The following is a 27,573-nucleotide window of genomic DNA, read 5'->3' on the forward strand; positions in this document are numbered from 1 at the left end:
CTCTGAGTTATGCCTCGGCGAGATATTGTTAACGTCTGCAACTATTTTTTATATGTTTCAAGGGCTTCTTCCATGGGTTACCACCACATTTCTCAGCCTGTCTCTTTCCGTGTTTCTTTCTACGGCTTCTAGAAGACCGCTGCAGAAACGATTCCATACGCCATTGTCGTGATGCGATAGGTACAAGGCAGAGGTATTACAATTATGTAAATCACGACGCGTATCACGGACGCCATTTTTGCCCACGACACATGTAATATGTGCGAAATGTGTTACAAGGTTTCGTGAACTCTTCTAGGAAACTATCTGTTGTGCTTTTTATAGCCTCGATGCAATCTTTGCTTCGGCGCGCAACGAGAAAATATGAATTACAGAAAAAAGTGACTTTTTTTACAGTACACAGGGCGGTTCACCATATATTAACAACTCGATTTACGCGGCTGTTATTACTTCTAACGAAAAATGGCTCGTGTATCGTTGAATTGTTTCAAAATAAGCACGATCTGCCATCAATAGTTTTTTTTCATAGATGGTTATGTAGAGAACATATGCAGCTTATTATCGTTTTTTTTTTTTAATAGAAGCACATTTTTCACTGCCCAGCTAGTGAATCTTGATATTATTAAAAAAAAAATGTAAATAATTTAACCTACTTATGTCCGAAATAATTAATTTAAGAGATTTATTAATTTTGTTGTTGGTATGGAAGTATTACCCTCTTGTTAATGTTATAATGGTTTTATTTACACATTGACTGAATATATTAAATTAATGTTTTCTTGACGTAAGTAAATTCATAATTTTTTGCAAAGAATATCAAGATGCATTACTTGATGCAATACAAAATATCTGTTTCTATGTAAAAAATTCTTAGTGACCTTTACATATCCTTTATGCGTGCATCTACAAAAAAAAACTATTGACAGCAGACTGTGCCTGAAAGCTATTAGAATCAAAAAGTGGTCCTCTTGAAACCATTCAACACTACGTGAAATATTTTTCGCTACGAATGTAAATCGAAGTGAGATAATATGTGGTGAACCATATCTGTATAAATAACGTTGCATCTCTTCATCTATATATTCTTGTAATAGTCGATAACGATATTGAAATTAAAACCCAAGCTGTAGGACTTAAATGAGAATTCATTTCCGTCGCCCGATTTCCATGGAGATCTGGGAAAGACGGTGTTCAACGACGTGTTCACCGTTCGATGCGCAAGAAAGCGATTCCGAGCAGCGAAAACACTGCATTGTTCGCGCAAACCTTGCGGTGGAAATCACCCGTTTATTCCAGAAATTCAGACCCCATTTACGAACGAGACCGCGCCATTTCGGAATCGTTCCGCGTCAGATTTGTTTCCGTCCGTAACAACCACTTATCCATTCCTTTCGATTCCCAGCCGGGGGAGAGACTTCAACTGTGAAAAATTATCGTGGCCGTGCACTCTGCCCTTTGGCTCAGACTTCGAAAGGTTTCCCAAATGTATTCAAATTAAGAAACCGAGTGCGCGTGCAAATATTCACGCTCGGATGCCAGTAAAAATATTTCAATGTACGAAGATAAAGTTTCAAAGAGAATTTAATGTTTTAAATTAATAATTGTTCGAAGAAAATATAAAAATCTGTGTCGTCGTCCAGTGATCAAGCACTTCTAGATATGGCGATAGGAAATGTTCTCCGACCTTGCCATATTGGAATATTAAATAATAAACAATATATGATAGTAAACTTAAAAAGTTGCTTGACATTCTCATAAGAGAATTTAATATGGAAAAATTCAAAATTTAATAAGGAAAAATTCAAAATCTACGTTTCTGTCTAATGATGAGACATTTTTAGACATGACGATAGGAAATGCTGTGTAACTCTATTGCATTGTAATTTTAAATAATATGTAATACATGGTTGTAAAGTTAAAAAATTGCTCGACATACTCATGAAATAATTTAATATTTTATTTTATTATTGTACGAGGAAAAGGTGAAAACCTGCGTTGCTGAGAAAAATGAGTGAGCTGTATCGCAGTCTAATTATATCGTTTTTTCAGATACGAGAAGTAGTCGAAAGTAATCGGAATAGTAGAAAATATTGTACACCTCTGTCATTTTTCAATATTAAATAAGATAAATAATACGCCGAAATAAAGCTGAGAAGTTGCCGAACGTTCCCATAAAGGAATCCAATGCTTTTCCGAACGATCACATAAGGAAAATATGTTTTGCCTAGGTCGCGGAGTGTACCATACACGACGGTGTGTACCCTAATTGATCACGACTGGTTGTTTCTCGTTTGCAGGTTCTGAAAGAAGCGACGGATGCTCGGAACGAGCAGCTGTCCGAACTAGAGAACCTCTTCGGTTATTTGGAGGAACACCGAAGCCTACAGGGTTACGAGGGCGAAAAGTCAGCGCGGTGAGTTTGCATGATTTTCTACGTTTTATTAGACACTCGAGAACCGGGGTGATTTACATCGGCCGCTCGTAAATCAAACCGCCGGTAACGGGATTAAAATGAGTTTCGTCTGACAGAGAAAATTGAAATCCGTAATTGGATTGTGCCGCGTTCAACGAGTTTTATTGGCGTTCGATGTTTGCTCGGTGTCAATCGACGGGAACGGGGACGAGCCATTTCGTGTCAAATCGTACACCAGTAGGAGTTATGCTGCGCAATCTTTCGCCCATTTTTCCTTTCGGAAAGTACAAAGTGTATCAACGTTTTTATCGCTTGTAGCCCATTGCTAACAATCAAAGGGTTTTTCGGAATGCACGCGTTTCTTGGAAAATATTCTTCTTCCTTTTACTGGAATTTTAGGATTTATAGATTCGACTGTATATGTCAATCAATTGCCAAACTTGTATCACAATAATTGGGTAGAAAATAGGAGAAATTAATTGCATTGGTATCGCGGTTTTATTAATAAAAGAAAACTGTAAAAATGAATGTCTCAAAACACAATTCTGCAAAAAAGACCGTTCAATTCAAATTGCAGAATACCTTACGATGCTAATGCAGAGTAATTAATACAATATATTAAAGCATTTTATTGAATCCAAAATCTTCAATAAAATATAAACATTTTTATTCTATTGAAATAAAAAATTAATTGTATTCGTATTATGGTTTTCTTGACGAAGGAAAACTTTTAAACCGAATATTTTAAAACACAATTTTGTCAAAATGCACATATTTCTAAGGATACGCTCTTCAATTATTAAGGAAAACATAGGTCAGATTTTGTATTCCAAGGAACATGCGCAAAAGCTGGTATCATATGAACAAAGTACTGTAAAAATATTAAACGGTGTTTTTTATAACAATTTTAGAAAGAAAAATTACACTAGAAACAAAGCTTTTTAAAGGCAAATACCACGTTCCTCTTTGTGTTAGTTCCTTCTTATGTAACCCCGGTATAGAATGACTTAGAATAATTTATAATTTCCTTAAACAGTGTTCAATAAGTATTTAAAATCCAATAATAATAATAATAATAATAATAATAATAATAATAATAATGATGATGATAATAAGTAATATTGAATATATTATATATATCCATTATTACTACTACATAATTAATAATAATTAATAATATTATATAATAATATTTTACTGCTACATAAATCATCTGCTGTAAAGCATTAATGAATAAATAAATATTAGATGGTGCACCCTTTATTGAAACGAAATGTATTCAGCGTAAGTTCGTTCCGCATTAGGTTCGGTGTAGAAATACTCGGAGGATAAAATCATGGGGCGCAGAAGTCTATCAAATAAATTCGAATAAAAAGCGCTAAACCTGAGCGATGGCTTTTTCCTGCTTTTGTCTGATCGTTCGCCGACGTTCCGAGTATCCCTCGACTATTTTCTAAACCGCCATTGAAACCGGCGTTTTCTCTGTGCCGACTGGAGATCCAGTATCGAGAGAGGATAGGAGCGAGGCTGATGCAGAAGCATCCGGAAGCCAAAGATCCCCGGGCACAAAGGGCAGACGGCAAAGAAATTGCATTGCATGCTAAATCTCGGACGACGCTGCAACCGCCTAATCAATCTTCAATCGGCTCGATTGATTCTCTCCTCTGCCTCCTCGGCGACTACTTGGTTCCGTAGTCCCTTTCCCCGCGACCTTTTCAGTATCCCATCTCTCTACGATCTCTCAGAGCCGCGTCTCGCACGCTGTTTGTCCGGAAGGCGATGGGATTTACACTGAAAGCGCCCTCTCACTCTTTTCTGGGACACGTGAACACGGCTTTCGTAAAAATACAGGAAATAGTTGTACATTTACATCGCTGATGTAAATCGCCAATGCTCCCAGTGCTTCTAATTGAAAGCTGGATCCAAGGGAAACTGGTTCTTTGAATATTTTTCTCTTTACATCCCCTTCGCATCTATTTCTACGAAAATGTTAAGTCATTGACATCGATTTTTATAATTTATCAACTAGAAATTTATCATCAGACTGCAAATTTTATGCATTTATTAATTAATTTATTTTATTTAATTTATTAATTAATTTTTATGCAAAATTAAGTAGCCACAATTTAAGATAGTAAAAGGATTATAAGAATTTGGAAATGTCTATGTATTAATCTTAATCTATTAAAAATATTAGCACTAGAATTACCGAACTCTAAATGAGAACTAAATGCGACTCACTTATATCGTACTATAACAATAACAAGATTAGATTTATTTAAACATCGTAGTTTATCAAAGTATTTCTCATAGAAACAATCCGGATATTAATCAGTAGCTGTAAAAGAAAAAAATCGGAGTCATTTTGACTAGTTTGGTAGTTTTCGTGTTAAAGAAAGAAGAAACTTTCTGTTCCTATTTTTCATAAAACTCGCAGTGTACTTATCGGCGCATAAGCATATCTGTGTTAAAAGTATCACAAATATTGTCCTCGTAAGGAAATTATAAATCTCGTAAAACTCCTTCACGAAATCATGCGTGGAAGCCTTTTCGACATCGTTTACTTAATACCGGCATAAAAGAGAAATATGTACCGATCTTATGTAAATAATTGTATTGGTTTGTAATTTTAGAAGTTACATTGGTGTTGTCAATATGTCGACATTTATCCTATAAGTATTAATACTTTCCTTTTAACCCATCCACGCCTGGGTCACGTGAGGAAAACCAGTTGTCTCCTTATAATATATGCCATTATGTACAATATAATAATAAATAATACCATATCATTTTTTATTATCGTATTTATATGATAATAATGTTATGTTAACATTTTAAAATTACCGTCATAATGTGAATGTTACTAAGTCTATGACGTTATTTTCGCACCGATGTATGAAAAATACAAGTCCAAATTTCGTACGGATATCGTCGTTGAGGGGTTAAATAACAATTTAGAAAGAAATTATTGAATAACATTACTGCAGTTTATTTTCTTGCGTATACAAGAAATTCTGGATGATTAAAATTTAATGCACTATTAAAAAACCGTTACGATAGAAATTACGATTGAAGCGTCTTCGTCACGGAAAAAAGTGCAATGCTTTCTGTCTCTGGTAACGCTATAAAATCCAGTGAAATATCTCGGAGACCGGGATCTTAATATCCACGATCGTATTTTATAAATGCCAGATTCCCCGTGATTACGTTGACTAGTCAGTGATTATCAGCGCATCGAAATCGTCCTGCCTAAAAATGATGAAACATAGTTTTCGCTAGGACGCCCGTTTTAGTAGGGCTATCCGCCGTTACCGTGTTCATCCTCGTCGTAACCGTCGACCTCGTCGGCCGTTACTCTCGAACGCGCGCATAAATCCCTTTATGAGCGTCGTGTCACGAATTCACGGCTTGTCGCCGATTTTATTGGCCGTCGGATTGTTCGGTATCCACGTGGCTTTTACGTCGGCGAATACGAGCACCGATACTTCCGGCATTCCGTTCGACCGGCTGGAAAAAAGCCCAAGGTGCAGACGTTATAGTAGCCGAACTCTCTCGGTAATGTCTGATAACCTTGTCGAGACAGCACGATCGAACAGTTCAGCATATTTGTCACTGGCTTTTCGATCAAGCATATTTTTGTCACATAGAATTTTGTCATTCTGGGATAGCTTGTTAGTTAAAATCGTAATTCGTAGAAACATTTTTGTGCCCCGACCGTGCAACATCGCATCAGATTCGCAATATTTTAACACATTATTTACTAGAAGCTTGACAATAGGTCTTTTACAACCTCATTCGAACGAAATATGAACCTGTATTTTTCGCATATCGATACAAAAATAACGTTGCAATCTTAATAACGTTCAGACTATGACATTAATTTTATAACATTAATGCCGTTAGTACATAAAAATCCATCGTCCAGTTTTTTCATTTCATCTGCTCCTTAACGATGAAGTATCAATAACCCTTTTCACAGACAGATCTACAACTATTACCTAGATTTAACGTTATCACTGAGAATCTTCACAAGGAAGAAAATTGACTGCTTCTTTTCCAGTAACAAGGATTATTTATTGACGCGATTAGTTCGTATTTTCAATTATCCGCATAGACTCGCGTATTCGTCGTCAAACCTGCGAAATAAATTACTCTTTCGATAGTATTTGAAAACGAAAGCAGTGATTAATCATATCTTTATGATACTAATTAACTTTCTTCGCTGGCTGTCGCGGCCCACGAAAGATTTACGGGCTCGCGTGATTCGAGGCACTATCCTCTCGCGTTGATAATTGTCGCGAATTAGTCCAGTAAATCAGACCATCGCGTCTCCGCGTTTCACGTTCTTTTTCTACGGTTCTTTCGCTTCGGTCGTTTCCCTTTTCCTTTTTTTTTCTGTTCCCTTTGTCTACTACCTCACACAGCGCGCTCGATCGTGAGAATGGCGTGATCGTTCCGCGTAAATAACAATTAAATGAAACCCATGGGCACATTAAAGTCAAACTCTCTCGCCGCCTCCAGAACCGTGTTACTCGTATATTATCATACCCAACATAAATCCCAATTACTCGCCCACCGTACGCATAATCATCGATAATTAACGATGGACGTCGACGCCTCCGACGTTTTCACTCGTTTCATTTACGAGTTTCCACCGTGCACGCTTGCTATTTTCTTTGGAAAATCGGTACACGAGCCATGGATCGTTAGAACTTTATTTCTTCTCACTGTAAACGTCAAGTCAACTTTCCTTTCGTTTATCATCTCACTTTTCACAGCAATGTAATTTAATGCTCGACAATTGGTCAATTTTCACCCGGAAGAATGCACGATTATTAACCCTCAGAGCTACCCCTCACTATTAATATTATCACTTGAACAATGGACTTTTTTCATAAAAATATAACTGATTATGTTCAGGGTGATTTACAATTTTATTTTCCAATTTTTACCAAAGTATTTTTTAAGGCAATCTTTTTAGACAGCTTTTCTATAGATCTCAATAAATAATGTGAAAATTAGAGTTAATTGTCAGAAACTACATAGTCAAGTAGTGTGGATCCAAGCCTCGCTATCCGAGATCCTGTGAGTTCCCGGGGGTTCCTGAGATTGTTTGAGTAACGTTTTTCTTAGCGAGCGCACGAAGCTCAATTCCGCTCATTGGCTCAACTGTCTCGCGTCAGTTGATCTCGCCTCTCATTGGTCACGGCTTTTCGTTAATAACTCGTAAATGAAGCCACGGATTGCATTTTCGCTAAGGAAAAAGTTACTTCAAATGACATCAGGAAGCCCCTGTTTCCGGATTGCGAGACGTTTTTTGGGATACTCTGTATATATATGAAACAATAATAATTTATAGTTAATTATATGAAGTATATAATTTAATAAAGTATATCAAACTTTACATCTTCCTTAACGTTAGTTGTTTTTTTAATAAATTACATCATTTTGTGTTATGCCCAATATACTCATCAAAAACAGCTAACTGGTTAAATCAAATATCAAAAGAGAACGTTTTCTGATTGACGATATCATTTAATTTAATTTGTATAACTCCTAATATCTTAAACAGCATGTATGATATTTTCCTATGAATATATCGTTAACAGAAAAGTATTTTATGATCGAAAATATTATTTTATTCAGCCTGTACAATATTCACTGTTTTAGACAATCTTCGTTCTCCAAACCGAGCACCTAATTAATTTCAACGCGTTTATCTTCCAGAGATAAAATCTATTGTGACGAACCGTTAGATTGCCTTCGACAGAGAACAATGAGTCATTCTAATATAACTCTGAGCGGAGCTAATCGTTGCAACCCTTGCTCATCAAAAAATGAGTCACCGAACAAAAAGCAGAATATTAGTTGCCCACGCGTTATCCCGTGAAAAAGTCATCAACGCCGATCGTAGATCTCCCAGGAATTTGCTATGAAGAGATCACAGGGAGAGTGCATAGTCATTCGCAGCGTACAATACACCTGTACAATACACCTGCAGCTCTTGGAGAGAAAACAGGCGAGAGATAGAACCACGTTTTACCGATTACTATAAATCTTAATTGTTACGTTCGCGAAGATTTTTAACGTAATTCGAATTTTCACGATCATTATATTTCTTATTCAACGTCGTTTCGATTGCACGCTATAAATTCAATTTATCAAATATCATGTTCCCAATTAGAGAACACGTATCCGCTATCGCTTTCATTCAGTGAAATCAAAAAATATCTGCGATAAGCGTTTATCTTATGATCGTAATTCAGATACGCAGATTTTATCATTGAATCGCGGCCGTGTCGAATCTCTAATTACTCTTGAAGCTAAATAACTTCTAGAGGCGGTGCGCGTTCACTTCTCTTTTTCGATTCGTTGATAAACGAACGTTCGTGGCATCCTGCAGTCGGTTGCTGAATTTGTGACATTAACTCTCGATTTTGCACGCATTTATCCTTCATGTCTGCCGTTCGTTTTGTGAGTTCCGGGATTGAATTTATCTATCGATGTTAGTTAAACGTAAACGTGGAACATTTAATCAGTTAAATGTTTTTTCGTCATTGCTTCGTGACGAGTGTGCTCGTCGAAAACAGCTGATATTCTTAAATAAATCAGATATTTTATAAAAGTAATGTATTTAAACGAAATACGAAGAGAATCAAACATGTACAGTATAATTACAGTAACTTACACGCTTTCCTAAGAGATTGCAACAACTAACTAGTTGAACGTGTTGCAAAATATGTATATTCTAACATAAATCGATTTATGAAAGAGACTTCGAACTATTACGAAGACTATAGGTAAAGATGCTGGAAACAGTATGAACGATTGTAGACATTATTTTATATTTCATGCATTGTTTGAATCAATATTTGACCCGAAAGATTACCATTACTTTTAATTACATGTTTCGTTATCTACAAATCTTTAGCTTGTATGGAATTCGATTGAGTTGTAAGAAAGGCTTAAATATTAACTTTGATAGACTTCAACTCGATATATCTTGTGATTCCTATTGCTGTTCCAATAAGTATTAGGGGGTCCGGAAAGTTATGTCGCTTGTTTACATTAAATTCAAACAGATAAATATGCGCAGAGTCGACATTACTTTCCGGTCCCCCTAATATAAAACAAATATTAAAAACAAATTAAGAGTACAAATTAATCACTGCGTTACGTATACAAATTATTGATATATTATTAGTGTATAATTGTATTATGCGTAAAAATGATTCATATGTTACTATTGCATAAAAATTCATAATGTCATGCATAAAAATAATTGATATATGATTATTCATAACAATCGCCGTGCTTTGACAAAAAACTATAAATTACATAGCGATAGACACGGCAATTGAATTTTGTTGATGTAGTTCGCGATGTGAGTCGTGTGAATGGAGCATAGGGGTGCATAGTCGCGTGGAACACGTGCAGAACCTATGAGAAACTAGAGTAGACGGGTCCGATGGAAATTGGCAATTATCGCAAACCCATAACTAAGGGCCGTGCACTCCGTCGAAACATAAGGTCTGCACACGGGATGCGCGTGGTTCGTAGTGCAGGGTCATTACGCGATAATTAGAAATAAAAAATCGAGAGGATCGCTGCTATCCTTTCCGAACTCCTCCCTTTCACCTTTCCTCCGATTCCCTATCTATTTCGTCTATCCTGAACCGTGCTACCTGCCCCTATTCCTACGGTGTTTCCTTTTTCCCCTTTCAGCCCTACCCCTCCCCTCTCCCCCTCGCTCCTCGCCGCTGCGCTGCGTTTCTACGCGCGGCCTGCATCACGATCATTTTGTTGCAGTTAAGCGCATCGTCAGCTGGCGAATTGCATTTCTGCGAGAACAGGATGAGCTAACGAACTCGGCGTGATCCATTCTTTGTCCGACTACTGTCGCTTCGTCTAATCTCCTTCCTGCTCCGTTCTTTTTTACGGCGATCGTTCTAGAATGAATCGTTAATTGCGCCCGGCAAATTGCCTGCTGCAGTCACGGAGTATCTACCTGACCACCTATGCAAGCGGCTGCTCTAAATGTTCCTAATTATACCGTGGATCTATGTGGGGAAAATAAAAAGATACTACATTGGGAGCACAACAGGAGCTCTGTATAGTAGTTCAGTTAGTTAGTTAGTAGTTAGTGTATGTAAGTGAGTTCGCAAACTGTCAGTGTTTTGTATTTTATCTACTCTATCTTGTTATGAATGTTGTTTTTTTTCGTTGTTATTTTGAGTATAAAGTTTGATTCCATCGTGAGAGAATTATGTAAGCTGTAATCATGTTGTAGAAGATGATACAGAATTTATAAAATCATTTCTTGTGAACCTCGAATGTTTACTCTATTCAGCCTAATTTAGTTTAATTGGTTTAGCATAAACGGAGGAGATGGCCTTTGAATTTTTCTAGAACCATTCAAAATTTGTAACAATAATGATAATAATGGAACAATAATAAAAATGAAAATGAAAAAAAGACTACACATGCCAGCTTTTGATAACATTATATAGTTGATTTTTAAATTTATTAAAATCATCAATGAAGAAGTCAACGTCGTTAACATAAGTGTTGGAGAATCCTATTCAACGCATACAAAAAGAAAACGAGGGACATGTCGATGAGACACAAAAATGCATTAATTGCATCTCGGTATCTTGTAATGAAATAGAACCAATAAGATTTTTATATAGATTCGCTTCCAGTCAAATTGAACTGAAGAATGAAGTCTTCGTACAATTTCTGACCGTGCAAATTAATTAGTTAAAATTAATATTTCAAAAAATGAAGGCGTGATGATTAGACTACAAAAGGTTCGTTGTACACCAAGTATACGATATCATGCTAAACAAACCTAATTTTAAAGATGATTTTCCTGAAAAGAAAACCACGTATAGAAAATTTGTATGCCTCGAATAAAAATCACAATTTTAATAGCGAATAAAACTAATTTTAACTGACTGAAGTGTATTCCGAGCAATATGGGCACAACGGTCCAACATAATGCAGTTCGGCCGTAAATATTAGATACCCAGTTAGATAAATGAACAACGAACGTACGTGAGTGAAATTTGTATAGTAATGGAAAAGACATAAAAAGAGGACAGTTGCCGATTAAACTAATACGAAAGTAGTAAATTTAATGGTGCAGCTAAGCTCAGTTAGCTCGCCGTCATGCATCTGTTAACAGATCTTCGGCAACAAACGCGTTTCCGTCTGCATCGGGAGATTAAAAGGAAAGTATCCATAAAGATCGCGATGAAAATTAGCAAACGGGCATGCAGATTACGCTAGCCGTTGATTGCGAACCTTCGTTTTTACGAGGCCTCCGTGTGAGAAAAGTGTATATCGTAGTCCTTTCGCCTCTATTTATTACGGAACCGAAGAACAAGTCGTTAAACAATGCCGAAGGAAAAGTTCGCCGACTATAAAAAGAAACGCAATAAAATGCGAACGAAACGAGCAGTAACGTAAATAGTCCGACAATTTGTATGCAATTACAAAGGGGTCGCGAACCGCGCCGCTAACTGATCGTGGAATTTTCACACGAGACTGAAAATAGCCGGAGCTATGAATCTTATCGAGGTAACCGTAATGATTGCCGTGCCATTTCTCTTCTCGTTCACGGAGAGGCCAGGGAATAATACGACGCATCCTTACCGGGACCAACAATTGCGAACGGAGGAGCATCATCGGCCTTCTTGATCATTCCGCCGTTATGGCTGCCACCGAGGAAACGCACTCGTCTCGACGGCACACGTCTTCATCGAACTCTGAAAAATTCGAAGTCGAGCTTAATTTCAATTTACAGGCACGAGACTTGTTCGACGAAAAAAAGTTTAGGAACGGGGATGTTTGGGAATCGATTCCAGATTGTGAAAGGACCGACTTATATTTAGAGTCTGTTAATCGCTAAGTTTGACTATGTTTTTCAAGTACAGTTGGGCAATATTCGAATGGTTCCGAGTAAATATTTATCTAAAATAATTATACGAATGAATTATTTTTCGTCGAATATTTCATTCGAAAAACAATTATCCATTGTTCGCAACAAATTATTTTATCTATTTATGCGAATAATTCTTTCTTCTTTATTCGAATAAATTTGTAGGAATCAGTTCAACTACCATTTCTTCGTTAATGATATTTTACGTGTGTTTATTTCTTGTCTATGTTACAAAGAGGACGCGAACGATTCCAACAGAAATAACATGTAGAAAGATTATTTATTTATGCATCAATGATCAATCTATCCAAAAGTAGCAAACGTTTCGATGCATCATTTGAGAAAAAGTGAATTTTAAAAATTAACATGGAAGAAACTGATTTAATAAATTATCATTTTTAGTAAAGTCGACCATATTACAGATGAATTCTTGTACGAATAAATTTGTATTCGTTATCCGTTTTGGAATATTAAGTTTAAAAAAAGTTGTCAGATCACGTTACTCAAAATTGCATGTTTGCTTACGAATGAATATGTTATGATTCTTGAAATTGTTCAAAATATCGTTAGGTCTTAATATCATTAATTTCTATTAATTTAGTAATTTGGAGACAAATGCCACCTCATGTGTGCACTTTCTAAAGTTGTAAACAAGAAATTTAATTATTTAAATATGAAAATACCAGTACATATATTTTCTCCAATAAAACGAAACAATTGCAATATTTTAACAAATTCCAAATATTGCTTATTCGTTTCTTTTTCAGATTTACCGACACACTTTTGGTAAATATACGTACGAATTTACACTGTGTAAATTATAATGAAATTGAAAATGTTGTAAATAATATTACCGAATCTATAAAAAAAAAGAACAAGAATATCTCAAGAGACACAACTGGAATGTTTGTGTCATCTTGTTATAATTTATTTCAATTTTACAGCAAATGCACTGCTTTGATCAAGTACATTAATCGTAGCCTTAAATATAATTAAACGTGAAAGTGCACGTTCAGAAAATGGAACGAATCACTGAGAAGATTGATTACTATTGAGTAATTGGTGACAGGTTAATTTTAAAATTGCATAGAATTAATTCGGATGTAAATAGCTCTGTGTATCTACTTATGCTTGAAACGTAAATTGAACTGCGTTTGGCGGCGGCGAGGGATGCACGGTGGCCGCGTTCACAATGTAAGATGGCGGAATGAAATAAGAAGGCACACGTGCACCCGTGAATTTCCAATGACTAATCTCGCATAGCTATAAAAGGAGCTGGAGCTACAGGTATATTTATCCGCGGCTCGGCGTTTCCACGTGGGAAAGAAATCGTTCTTCCTCGGTTCGAGTAACGCCCAAGGAACTGGTTTCCAAGTTCGTCTCCCTCGGCTCGTTCTTTTCGCTTCTCCACGAACATCTTCCGCCTCTTTTTCCTCTCTATCGCTCCGTCTCCTTTCTAGCATTACCGCACGCCGCGCCGCGCTCCCGAGAGTTTTACAAGTTTCTAATGAGAAGAAGGGGTCGCGTTACCGTGAACAACGGCTCCATAATCGGTCGTGCGTGTGCCAGCCGAGGATTCATCGATCCTTACCCGATCCACGGAAAGTACCTATCGCACGCTGGCCTCGCGCGTTCGTCGTAATTGAAACGCTAATAATGAAAATACTGTCCTTTAACTCTTTGCACTCTGGAACTTGTTCTTTCACGAGCGAACCAGTAACTCCGCGACATTTTCACACAGAAGTAAAATAAGATTACAATTAATATGGGTTAATATATATATATATATATATATATATATATATAAATAAATATATTATTATATTATTATTATATATATTATAATATATTATATATTTAATATAATATATATATATATATTATATAATATACAGTATCATTACTAGACTGTCAATTTTTATGTAAAATGAAAATCGTCTGTGATTAATATATTAATATATAATATATAATATATTATATAATATAATATATTATATATAGACGATTTAATCACAGACGATTTTTATTTTACATAAAAATTGACAGCCTAGTAATGATACTGTATACGTCTGATTTTCTTCATATAGTAAAGTCTCCCTAATTGACACTCAGATTGTACACAAAAATGGACAATTTGGGAAGAGAAGGTGCGATTATTCGAGCCTTGCGGCCTGTTTTTATAATTGTTGACATAAAATAACTATAGTGAATATAGGTATATATAATGAATAATGTATGGGTATACATATATAATAGTATATGTATAGTGAATATACGAGCCGCAAGGTAATACAGTACATACAAGATAAGTGCACAATCTGAGCGTTAATTAGGGAGAATTTACTGTATTTTCTTCAAATTCAACACTGTGCTATAAAATAAATAATTTAATATAAAGAATACCAAAGAATAAACTCGTCATGAAATGCTAACATTTTGCGTTGTGACGAGTATACTCATCAGAAACAGCTCTAACTGATTAAAGGACCGGAAAGTTAAGGTTCTCCTATAAACCACGCAACAAAAGTTGCACACAATTCAACTGAAAATATCGTCATCCAGTGCCATCGACGTATGGATATATACATACATGCAATCAGAGATTGTTGACCCTATCACGAACAAAATCACAGATCGACCAAGACAAAAACACTAAAATATCAGATCTCCGTTAGCTCGTTCGGTCGGTCGACACATCGAGCGTACAAAATCCAGAAGGTATTAATTTTTCTAAGAAGAAGAGCGTTTTCTCTGTTTGAATTCCAACATGGTTGTCGGTTAGGTTGTTCGTGTTTAGCTGGTGGAACGCAAATATTGCGAAAGGAACGTTAAACGCGCGGCGCGGCGCGGCGTGCCGCAGTCGCTATGAATTTAAATCTGTTTACGGGTTCTCGAAAAGGTGTCAATTTGAATACATTATGTAGAGAAGGGGCCTAGTCTTATTCTAGGACTGTTTGCTCGCGTGAATTTCTAAACACCGTGTTCCCCTTGATTTGCACATCGCCGATTTCGCTGTCCGGAACGTTTGCGGACGCCCACGCGCGCAAGAGCATCTTCGAGAGCGTTGCGTGTTCCGTTCCCCATTCCCCGTTCAATTTGTCTGCTTACCAGCTTCTATTTCTGCCGCGAAACGTATTCATAATCGTTTCCGAGGATGCCGCAAAGAATTAAACGCGGCCTTCTTTTTCTACGGACCGCGCGGGGAGTCCGTTGTTGTTGCACGAACATGCGACCGCGATCGCTAATGATTCTACGGTTAACGAGGTGCCATTTTGTGCCCACTATAACCGTACGTATAATCTGTTTATTATGTTGATGAACGCTTTTTGTGGCCTCGGTGCCCGTTTCGAGGTGTTGCGGACAGGCCGCGCTATTTATCCTGTGCACCAATGTGCGATCCGCTTGTTTATTAATCTCTGGCAAACTGGAGGTTCCCGTTGGTAACGCGAACGTAATTTATGAATCGAATTTAAATTGTACACTGGGAATGTCACTCTCAATTTGGACTAGTATGCTAATCGCAATTTGGACTGGTATGCTGGGGTCACGAGTTGATTGCGGATGTTAGGCATTTTACGGCAAATATGAATAGTTGAAACATAAGGTAGAAAAATGATTGAAAGAATCAAAGGATGTTGATGCAATATATATTTAATATATTTAATATATTATTTAATATATTGATTATATTATTAATTATATATATATATATATATATATATATATATATATATATATATATATATATATATATATATATATATATTAATTATAATTTTAGTAAGTTGAAATTATTGCATCAACATCCTTTGTTTCTTATATAATATAATATAATATATGTTATAATATATATATAATATATATATAATAATAATAATAACAATTATATATATATTACATTATACTATGATGATACGTATTATCACACACATATATAGGGTGAGTCACAAACTAGTCTTCACAATTGTTCAGCCGCTTCCGATGGTCTGATAAAAAAATGTTTCCTATCGAAGTTAATTAATACTTAATCGACAAGAAATTGCAACTGTTCAAATTAAAAACAAATTGATTTTCGATAAAAAAAACATGGTCACTGTTATATTTTTAAATGAGACTAGGTAATTTTAACTTGATAGTATCGTAGGCGACATCGAGTCGAATTCAACGATTTGATACGTGATGACCTTCAGATGATATTGAAGGAAAAATTGCCATAAATCGATTGTCACAATATTGGACATAATTCGGCGATACATATGATATTATTATTTTATTATATTATTTTATGATATTCGGATATATTATATTATGATATTCGGCGATATACAATTAAGAATGTCAATATATCACATTAAGTTTATTAAAATTATTAATGGAAAAAAATTTGCATTTGGTTTCCATGCATTGCAATTAATACAAACGCTTTTTATTTCGCATACAAATCTGCAGTCATGATATTAAATGTTTAGACTGGATTTCCCAAAAAAGAAGCCTAATTTCGAAAATTGTGTTATTCTTTGCTTTCAAATAATTTTCTTACCGTAGATTCCGTACTGTCTAACAGTAGGGATTTCTGTTTCATCGTGCACCCGGTATTCGTATTTTTGTGCAACATTGTACGTAGGCGTAAATTGTGTGCAGGCCGCCTTGGATATACGCGCGACGGGACCTTAATTGTTTAACTCGGAAGCGAGCCGCTGAAACGTGTTATTAATTTAATCGGTGTCATGCAACGGCTGAGCCTCCAACACGATCAAAAAGCGAGACATTAACGGCGGTTGGGCATCGATAAAAATCTCGCGATAGAGGACGCGTGTAATTGCTCCTTTTAATGAGTACAAGACCGCCGTGTTAATACTCTCGCCCCGTCGGCGAAAATTTGTCCATGTTGTCGTGAAAAAAAAGGGGGAAGCCGATGCAGTTTTTACCGTGACAACGACCGCGGCCATCTTGCGATGCATCGAACCGGAGGAAGTCGATCTAGGCACCTTCCACCGCTTTTTATGTTGAAATTACTTAATTTTATATTCAAACTTTCGTCAATAAAATTAGTTAGATTCAAAGTACGTATATTATAGTGATCGCACGATACATTAACGTTAAACGTGCAATGGTATTCCTATTGACAATGTATTGTGCGATCACTGTAATATACGAACTTTGCATCTAACTAATTTTATTGACGAAAGTTTGAATATAATTAAATAATTTAATATTAATTTAATAACATTAAACGTGCAATGCTATTCCTATTGACATTAAATTAATATTAAATATTATAGGTTATTTTCATTAAATCCGTATAATTCGATAATCGTACGATGAATGAAAAGTGAGTGGCGATAGAGATTGTTATCAGTATGTGTGAAAATATCATGCGTGAAATATTGTATTTAATGTTATTAATAAAACGTTATCATCGACAAATGTAATAGAAGTATTCTGTAATATTTTGACAATTTTAACAGAATTTTTCAATTAATTTATAAAATTGAAATATCACAATTACTGACAAATTAAAAATATCTATTAAGAATAGAAATTGTTTTCATCACCTAGCAACGTTAATAAATGAAAATAAATATTACGATATTCTGAAATTATTCCGGCGGCCGATATAATTGAAGAATTCGTTGGAAATGCCGGACGGGGTTCAGACGAAAAGTTAATTGAATCCTGAATATTTGAAGACCGATGTAACGCACGAGTAATTATATGTAGTAGAAATTCGTGAAGAATGTTGGTTGGCGGAATACTTTGGTCTAGCGGTCTTTGTAATTTTATTACACATAAATTCTTTCCGCGTCCCATAATAGATACGGCACTAACAAAATAATTAAAGTTATGCAAACGATGCGGACCGCGCCGCGAGACGATCAACTAACAGCCTCGACTGATTTGCATAATGATCAGCCAACACCGCCGTGAAAGATTGTATAGCATAATACATCTAGGTTAGATATTTTTCTAAAGCCGGCGACCGTCGTTGAAAACGATTCACTTCTTTCCTCGGCGTGACGAGTATTCACCGTGATCCTTGACACGCTGCTCTCCCGGAAAATTGAAAATATCACGAATACCTCAATTAATTCTCCACTCGATTTCACATGACTCGCCTGCCGAGGAAAAATGCTAATGAGTTTGCGCGAAATTCCACTTAGCCCTACCCCGGCAAATCTGCAACGAATATCTGATAATTTACAATGCTTCGCAAAATGCTGCGAACCATGTCAAAGCAAGCTATTTTAATGAAGTAAGCAGCTGATATTAATATCTTATAAATGCAATATGTTCTGTCGAAATTGCAACAGTTGAAACAGATATGACAGCTGAACAGATTTTGCACTGGATTTTATAATACGAATGGGTAGATGAAATTTTTAGCAATGAAAATGTTGAACGTATTTAAGGACATTTGGATATTATTTTGAACTCGCTGAAATTATTAAGGACAGAAAGAAATTGTTATTTGACTCGTCTTTGTTGCAATTTATGCAGATTAGTTTTATTTTGCATAAAGATCCGCGGTCTGATTCTAGACCGTTGATTTTCAGACGAAAATAAGACTTAATGCGAGATAGTGAAAACATTTGAGTATTTAAAAACGTACTACTTTCAAATCATTAACCCTTTGCACTACGATTTCTTTCCCAACTGTATTGATTAGCACTTCTGTGTCCTTGATCATTTCCCTAATGGAACGAGACAGTTTTTTTTCTAATAAATCTTTGCTATTTTCGCATGTCTTCGTTCCGTTTTCATGCTTAGATTTTGCTGACAAACGAATCAAATTTTGTTTCGATTTGGAAGATTATGTATGAAATCTTCGTCACGAAATCATTAAGAGGGAACATGAATATCCATGTTCCTATATGTACTATACAGGGTGTCCCACAATTATTTTAACAGCCGAAAATGAGGGGTAGCTGAGGTCATTTGAAGTAACTTTTTCCTTTGCGAAAATGCAATCCGCGGCTTTGTTTACGAGTTATTAACGAAAAACACTGGCCAATGAGAGGTGACGGTGCGAGAGAGAGAGTCCGCGAGAGAGTACGCAGCACGAGGCTTTGACAGATGGTCGGGACGGACTCGAGCCACGTTCGAAGTATTGAACAAATCACGAAGCGAGAACTTTCCGGATTTTTTTTTACTACGTGACAGTGATATTTTGAAGAAAAACGCTGTTCACCTTTACTTTAGAATGTCTGAAGAATATTTACTAATTTTTCGGACCCGAAATGATAAGTAATTTAACCGTGACGGCCGTTTTAATTTTCTAGTGTGCATGACACCTCGTGTGTAACATATGAAATTTTTAAGCAAGGTGTACAGTGAAGATTAACAAAGTACGTAAATGATATTTTACGTTAATGGTATTTTATTTAAATAATTCCGTGTCCGAACATAGTTCAACGAATGATTCGCAAAGCTAATTTAATAAATAATAATCGTGTTAAAGGATGTAAGGGATATGTTTGTTAGAGAAATATGAAGAATATTATCAACAAGAAACTCACCCATTTAGTTGTAAATCCACTTCATGCACGGAAATGTGTGCAGGAGGATAGTGCATTGACCTCGTACAATGTATGATGAACTGCACAGACATTCTAAAGTAAAGGTGAACAGCGTTTTTCTTCAAAATATCACTGTCACGTAGTAAAAAAAAAATTCGGAAAGTTCTCGCTTCGTGATTTGTTCAATACTTCGAACGTGGCTCGAGTCCGTCCCGACCATCTGTCAAAGCCTCGTGCTGCGTACTCTCTCGCGGACTCTCTCTCTCGCACCGTCACCTCTCATTGGCCAATGTTTTTCGTTAATAACTCGTAAACAAAGCCGCGGATTGCATTTTCGCAAAGGAAAAAGTTACTTCAAATGACCTCAGCTACCCCTCATTTTCGGCTGTTAAAATAATTGTGGGACACCCTGTATATCTATGTTCCTAATATCTATTCACTGTAAAAATTAAAAGTTTCCCGAATTTCGAGCAATGTGGATCATTTCGAGGCGAGGACAGAACAAGAAAATCAAAATTCATGGAAAAATTCAAGCAAAGAATTTCAAAATTCGCTCGAAAAAAGTTGCACACATTGTGGTCGTCAAACAGACCTCGGTCCAGCTGAGAGAGTAATAAATCCTAGAAGCAAACGTAAGCTAAAAAATGTATTCGCAAAATATTTCAGTGGTAACAGAGAAACGCAGTTGTCTAATTGCTCGATGACGTCAGAATCGCGAATAATAGCCTGAAGCACGATATCAATTACGATAACAGGAATTTCAGCGGGCACGAATAAAACAGCTGGTAAATGCATGCGCGATGAACGTTTAATTTGCCGCGGGAATCATTTGGATCGGCGATCGAATTCGATCGTCTGCATTCCGCAGTCTCGCTGGACAGTTAAGTAAGAATTCGATCGCTAATTCACGAAAATGATCTAACCGTCGGTTACGGTCCGGGATGGTAGGTCGGAGGCACAATGCAATTTGATTCGTCGAACGACGGCCGACCCGCTTATATACGAACTGTGCAATCATTCGATTAAAATTGCATGAACGCCGCGCGTTTCATCTGATCCAGGCAGATGCGGCTCGCAGAAACCGATTGATTCCGAACGCACGAACGGGACTCCGGACCTGTTTATCTTTTCGTGAGGCGTGCGTTGATAATGACGCCGGTAATGATTGACGATCGATGCCGATCGGGACGAGCCGCGGCGATCCCCTCTGCCCTACGGCGATCCTGCGATCTGATCTATAGTGTGCTCCGAAAATCTGTCGAGCTCAATTAAAATATCGGCGCGCATGCCGATCCTTTTCTTTTACTATATCTGTAGAATATTACAATCAAATTTTAAATAGAATTTTTGTAATTGTCAGAGACCCTAAATGTTGTTCCAGAAATGGAAAAACTATCATGGAATAACAACTAATTCGATCAAAATGTTGTTCGTTACAAACAATAGTTATGAATAAAAATTATGCTTATTGGCTCAATTTTTCCTCGTCATTTGTCTTCTCTGCGTTTTCTCGTTCCTCTACGTATACAATAAATTCTCCCTAATTGACGCTCAGCTTGGAAACAAAAATGGACAATTTGGGAAGAGGAGGTATTATTACGGAGAATTGTAAATTAGGGAGAATCTACTGTAATTTTAAATGTCGACTTACCGCGTGTATTCTTACATTGATAAATATGAGATATGAATATGTGATATATTCAATATGTGATAATTTCGTTATTTGAGTTTATTGTTTCAGTCTATTAACCTGTTAACTGTTGAAGTCTGAGTAACCAATGGATTGGTATACTGATTCAAACGTTCGTTCAAGCGTTCGATGAAGTTCGTGTATGCGTACCGATGCGCAAACAAATTTACAAACTTCCAAATTTTGTGAAATTTTTGAATAGAAATTGTCCTAACGTTCGCAACAAATATGTCTAACAAACAATTATTTCATAGCTCGATGAGAGTTCTATGATATCCTAGGACACATTGAAATATTATTTTTGCTTTGTATGCAATTTTATCATATTTAAATGGTTACGTAAGACGAATGCAATTTCATTTACAATTTCATTTGCAATTTCATTGGCGATTTCATTTCATGAACTCGTACCTAGTTTCATTTGCTGGGATCGATTAGAGAACAATATGAGCAATCGTAAAGTTCGGACATTAACTCTGTTAGTCAGACGGCAATGAAATAAATCAATAAGTAGATGCATTTTCAATTGCACGCGACGGAATTGGTAATTAATATACACTTTATGACAGAACCATCTGCTAGCTATACCGACGATTTATGAAACGCCGCCGACCGGATCATGAGCGTCTTTAGTATTGATCTGAGCAGCATCGTTTTCTCATTCGATAAGTGTCGGTGATTAAAATCGCCCATTTAATTACGCCGCACAATTAAATATGGAATTATAGACAACTGTGCATCCCTCTTTAGGTTCGCATTCATTTGGTATCGTTTCGACGGATACTGATCCGATCAGCGTTCTGCTTGTTCTTTTTCTCTTTTTACGACTGTATGTAGAATCACCTTATAGGCGAATTTCCCAAACGAACTCTACATCATGTAAAAAAAGGATACTTGGACTTTTTCATTGCGAAGTCCCGCCGTAAATGTGTCGAAACAATTTTTCATGTATACAGTCAGTGTGAAAAGTATTCGTGCACAGTATTTCCGTCTTTTGATAAATTGTCGATATTCGAACTGTTATAATTTCGTAATGGCGAGTCGTACGACAACGAATGCAACCTTTATTTTGCTGTAACATGATTTTGCATGACGTAACAGATGGGAAACTGGAGACATACTCATTCTCGACCGATCCTAACACAGATTGTAACATAAATGGGGCACATAAAAAAGAGGAAATGATATAAAATCATTTTAAAAAAAAGGGAAATTGTGCTTTCACTATTTACAGCAGATCTGAAAAGAAGTCGATTTCGTCTTCCTTAAAAGGTGTTAACGCATTGGTCGTCGTTTGAAACTTGTGTCGGCATTCTTAAAACAAGCTACATTACTTTATGAATACTTTTTTCGCAATAATGTACGATTCCTTCAAATTACAATTATTTACCTTGCGTTTTGCTTTCATTACATAACGATCGTTATACCACGTATCATACCACGTATCACCGGTAGATCTCCTCCGAGATCCATCTCAATTTTGACGATCATCTTATCTTCGGAATATTTAAATTTGAACAAGGCTTCTGCACCCAATAATTTAGAAATGGCATCAACATGCGCCGGAATCGCTTTTTTCGCGCTAACGAACTAGTTGATGGATCCTGTGCACGGGCGCAGAGACAACGCACGAGCGAGGAGGTTGCAAGCATCGTCTCTGCATATTGCTGCATTGGCCAGCTACGCATAATATACTTGTACGTGCTCAAATCATATAGGACGCACCTGCATAAAACCAACCGCTCCTGGGACTATGTTGCAACTTTATCTGATCTTCTTCGCTCTTCCGGCGGAGACGATTGATTCGGTTCTTTTTTCGGCAATCTCTAATTTACTGGTACGATTGCTTCGTGTGCTAGTTAATTGAGTTTAATCCTCTCGCTTTGCGATAAGGAAGCTTGCAGGTTTCCTGGTTGCAGATTATGCAACTCTAACGGGCTTGCTAATAATATCGTACGCGAAGTCCCCCCCCCCCACCCCGTAATTGCAACAAAATGCGTAGTTCAAAGTTATAAATTTCTGCGAGACTTTTAATTTACAGATCGACTTGAATTTACATTTGATAAGTGATCTAGTAACGAGTGATACGTGGTCGAATGTATCCTGTCGTCTACAACTTACATTATTTATTACTGCGACCGTCTCGGTTATTCTATTTCGTCTTGTAAGGTGTATTAATTATGCAAGCTTATTTTGATAAATAAATGCGCATAATCACGTCAAATAGAACTATGATCACGTATTAGCCTTGAGAAGTTGAGCTACTTTGCTTGAATAGGATTTTTACATTTTACATACGGAACTAATATTCTATACACCTTTTTCGATTATATGAAACATGCTGCTACCTAGACTTGTTTTAGAAAGACATGGAATTTATTGCAGCACTGCTAGTTTCATTGGTATTTTATAATTACTTTTGAGATTTTGTATAGATTTTGCAATACCTTCATCATTCGAAAAAATGTTGAGATTCCTTTCTTTTTTACCGCAGATCAACCTTTCTATGAATTTTTATTGATTTTTAAACTATCGCTAATATTGACACGTAATTTTAATGTTATTTAGATGAATAGTAGATTGACATAATCAGGGAAACGTGACAAACATGTGAACAATACTTCTGTTACAAATGTGTGTTCCATTTACTTTATCGTTGCGGTATCAATTCGTTGGTGTCTCGCGTGATAATAATGAAACGTAAGAAATTCTTGGTCATCGTTGGAGAAAGAAACTAATGGCTTTTTAACATAAATGGTTTGATACCCCTTTTTGCAGAAACAGCATGTTGCACTCATTAATGCACTAACAGTCGTGTGATTTCATCCGTTTAAAGCGCGTACATTGACTTTGACGGCCCGAAAAATAAGTACAGTAAATTCTCCCTAAGTTTTCTTCAGCTTGTAAACAAAAATAGATAATTTGGGAAAAGGAGAAACGAATATTTGAGCCGAGCGGCTTGCTTTTACGGGTGGCGATTGTCAACAACTATAAAAAACGAGCCGCGAGGCTCGAATAATCGTATCTTTTCTTCCTAAGTTGTCTATTTTTGACAATTGGAGAGACAATTGGAGATCATTTACGTGCGCCATACTTTCTTTGCTATTTAATTTTTCTTGAAATGCCACTTGTTGACTCAACTGATGCTTAAATTACTAAAGCAGAATTACACTTTGATACACACATTGATTTCTCTAAAAAAATCGAGCAACTAACGAAGTTACGCAAATTATTTACTAAAACTGGTTGTTACAGAAATATTTACAAAAAAGGTATAAATTCATTATGTTTAATTCATTATTTAATTTTGCCCTATACGAAGCCAATTATTAATATAATTGACATTAGAAGCGCTAAAGCGAGATTACATTTTGTTCCCAACATTGCTTGTTTTCCGAAAATTAAACGAGAAACAAAATTATAATAGTTTCCCGCATAAATGTATCGCTCCAATAAATTACCTTCTATAATTATCAGTATCAGATTGGGGTCCAATTATCAGATTTAATGTATTATTTAAGACATCAGGAAAAGCCAGTTGCTGGCATAAATATCACTGAGAGCATAGAAGCAAGATTACACAGACTGCGAAACCAGTTCCTTCTCTAGAAAACGTGCAGCAGAAGAAGCTACGCAATTTCGTTATCAGAATTGACTTTTGAGTGATTATTTTATGCTCGACATATTTGTTGTCCTATTTAATTTTGCACGAAATGAAGCATCTTGCTAAGGTGACTGTTACCGTAAATACCAAAACAGATTCTTGCTTAAATGTATCGATGCGCAAAATATTTTCTACATTTGTCGTTAGACTGCGAATGTTATGCAAAATTAAGATGATATCGGATATTAACACTCGGACGTCGGACGATGATTCTAATCATTCTCAGCTTTATTCATTAATTTTTCAAACCATATATTAGGACGGTCTTTCGCAGTTTACTTGTCGTATTTAAAGTATTATTTAATTTTGCACGAAATGGAGTTCATTCTGAACACAAATGATTTTATTTTTACATAGAACTTCCCAAGAATCGAACTACAAATGAAATTATACGGGCTTTTTTCCAAATGAATCACTGACTAAACGCTTTCTACGCTTGTAACTGGACTACGGATCATTATGCAAGCTAAAAAATGTCTGCTTCAATTACAGGACATATTAACCAAATGTAATTTTTCCTCTTCCTTAAATAATTTTAATAAGTTGAAATTAATACATCAACACTCTGGTTACTTTTAATATTTTCACTGCTTTACAATTCCATCCATCTACATATGAAATGTTTAATTCTGTGTTTACTTTACGCCACATCATTTCTCGACTGTCGGATCCGTAAAGATTAAATTTGCTATCATCCGAAAATATTACTTCATTCCACTGTCTTTGTAAAAATATTCTTTTGCAAAGCTCAATCTTTCTACGAGGAACTCATTCGTTGTAATCATAAGTTTTTAATACCCGTCGCTCTGTGTCCGTGTGTACCTTCGTCCCAGATTCTACGAACAACTCCTTTGTTAATTTTGTAGCATTTTGTCCAGAATCTTTCTTTATTTTTCTTATTATCTTGCGTTGGTCGCGAGAGTCTAATAATTTTGGACCACCTTTCTGAGGAATTAAATCAATTCAATCCTCACGAATCTGCCACGCTACTTTTGCTTATATTTAATACTTTGGCTATATCTCTGTATGATTTTCCCTTTTCCTTGTGATAAATAACCAATTGTCGGATTTCAAAACACGTATTTCTTCCTTTTCGTCTCATTTTCACAAGTAAAGCGTCTGATATCACCAATAATTTCTGTGGTACCAAGTTCTCACAATGAATTTTTATTTGTTTATAAAATTTGTTTATAAACAATGCGTGTTAGCGGCGTCGTCATTGTAGTACAGTATTTTACTCTGGCATCTAAGATGTTGTGTCCGAATATTTTTGCGACGTTAAATTTTGTCGCGATCTTGTTTATCGCTTATTATACAAAAAAACATGCGCAATAAATTAGCAAAATTTATGTTTCTACTTACTATAAGAAGTGCTTTAATATATGAGAAAACAATCGATTCAATAATACTATCATAAACAATAGAAAGGAGCAATAATTTTTCTAATAATATTGAGTCCGAATATTAACATGAGTCACTGTATGTAATATTTCGCTATGCGCACTACATGTAGATTTCCGTATCGTCTTATTCCCTTCATTCGCATGAACGCGATATTTTGTCCTGTAAAGTCGCCCACAAGATAATACAGACGAGATATCTCGGCACGAAGGTTTTTGCGACGCGCGATATCTCGTCCATGCCACCTTGTCAACGGTATTGCGTCGCGTGATATCTCGCTCATGCCAACAGAGTGGCGAAACATCTAATTTTACACGGAACGAATTCCATTCTTAACATAAGCTATATCAAAAGCATTGAGGCAAGATTTCAATTCGATGTAGAACCTGTTCCCGAAGATCTGGCAACAGAATCTCTCTTCGCGCTATTTCTAACGATCTTTCGCACATACCAATTTTTACCATATTATTTTTGTAATCTTCATTGGAAGAGTTAAATTATTAATTAAGGAAAAGCCGGATCGTACTGTTATGTCACCACGACATAGGGTTCTTGTTCTGATCGGAGAATTTACCAAAACTCCTTCTAAGTTAAACTTCATTTGTTTAGTAATTATTTTTGTGCGTGTTGATTATGCCAACAGATCTGAGGATCGGTATCTGGTTAGATGTACTTCTTGAAGGAAACTACACTGGTGCAGGTTTTAAAGGGCTCTTGCGCTGAGGGAAAGTTGATGCATACATATACAGGGTGTTACGCCTAACTGAGAACAGTGAAATATCTCGAAGTAGATCGAAGCTACGAAAATAATGTTTATACAAAAAATGTTCAGTATTAAGAGATGCTTTAGGTAGTACCAATAATTTTTTTATTGACGTAATGGTGAATGATATTTCAAGGTCAAGTTGATTTTTTTAAATGGGACCATACATATTTTTAGTCATA

The 27,573-nt window shown here is 36.1% G+C and overlaps 1 protein-coding gene across 1 annotated transcript in view; it reads left to right on the forward strand.

The window, feature by feature from the left end:
- The window catches only part of MESR6 (misexpression suppressor of ras 6), a 657,659-nt gene that overhangs the window by 445,036 nt on the left and 185,050 nt on the right, over window positions 1–27,573 (forward strand). Inside the window, exon 4 of the mRNA XM_076527384.1 lies at window positions 2,298–2,413. Within this exon, the coding sequence (XP_076383499.1) occupies window positions 2,298–2,413 (116 nt within the window). The remainder of the gene's footprint in view (window positions 1–2,297; window positions 2,414–27,573) is intronic.

Source organism: Megalopta genalis, chromosome 19 (assembly GCF_051020955.1).
Source record: "Megalopta genalis isolate 19385.01 chromosome 19, iyMegGena1_principal, whole genome shotgun sequence".
NCBI lineage: Eukaryota > Metazoa > Arthropoda > Insecta > Hymenoptera > Halictidae > Megalopta > Megalopta genalis.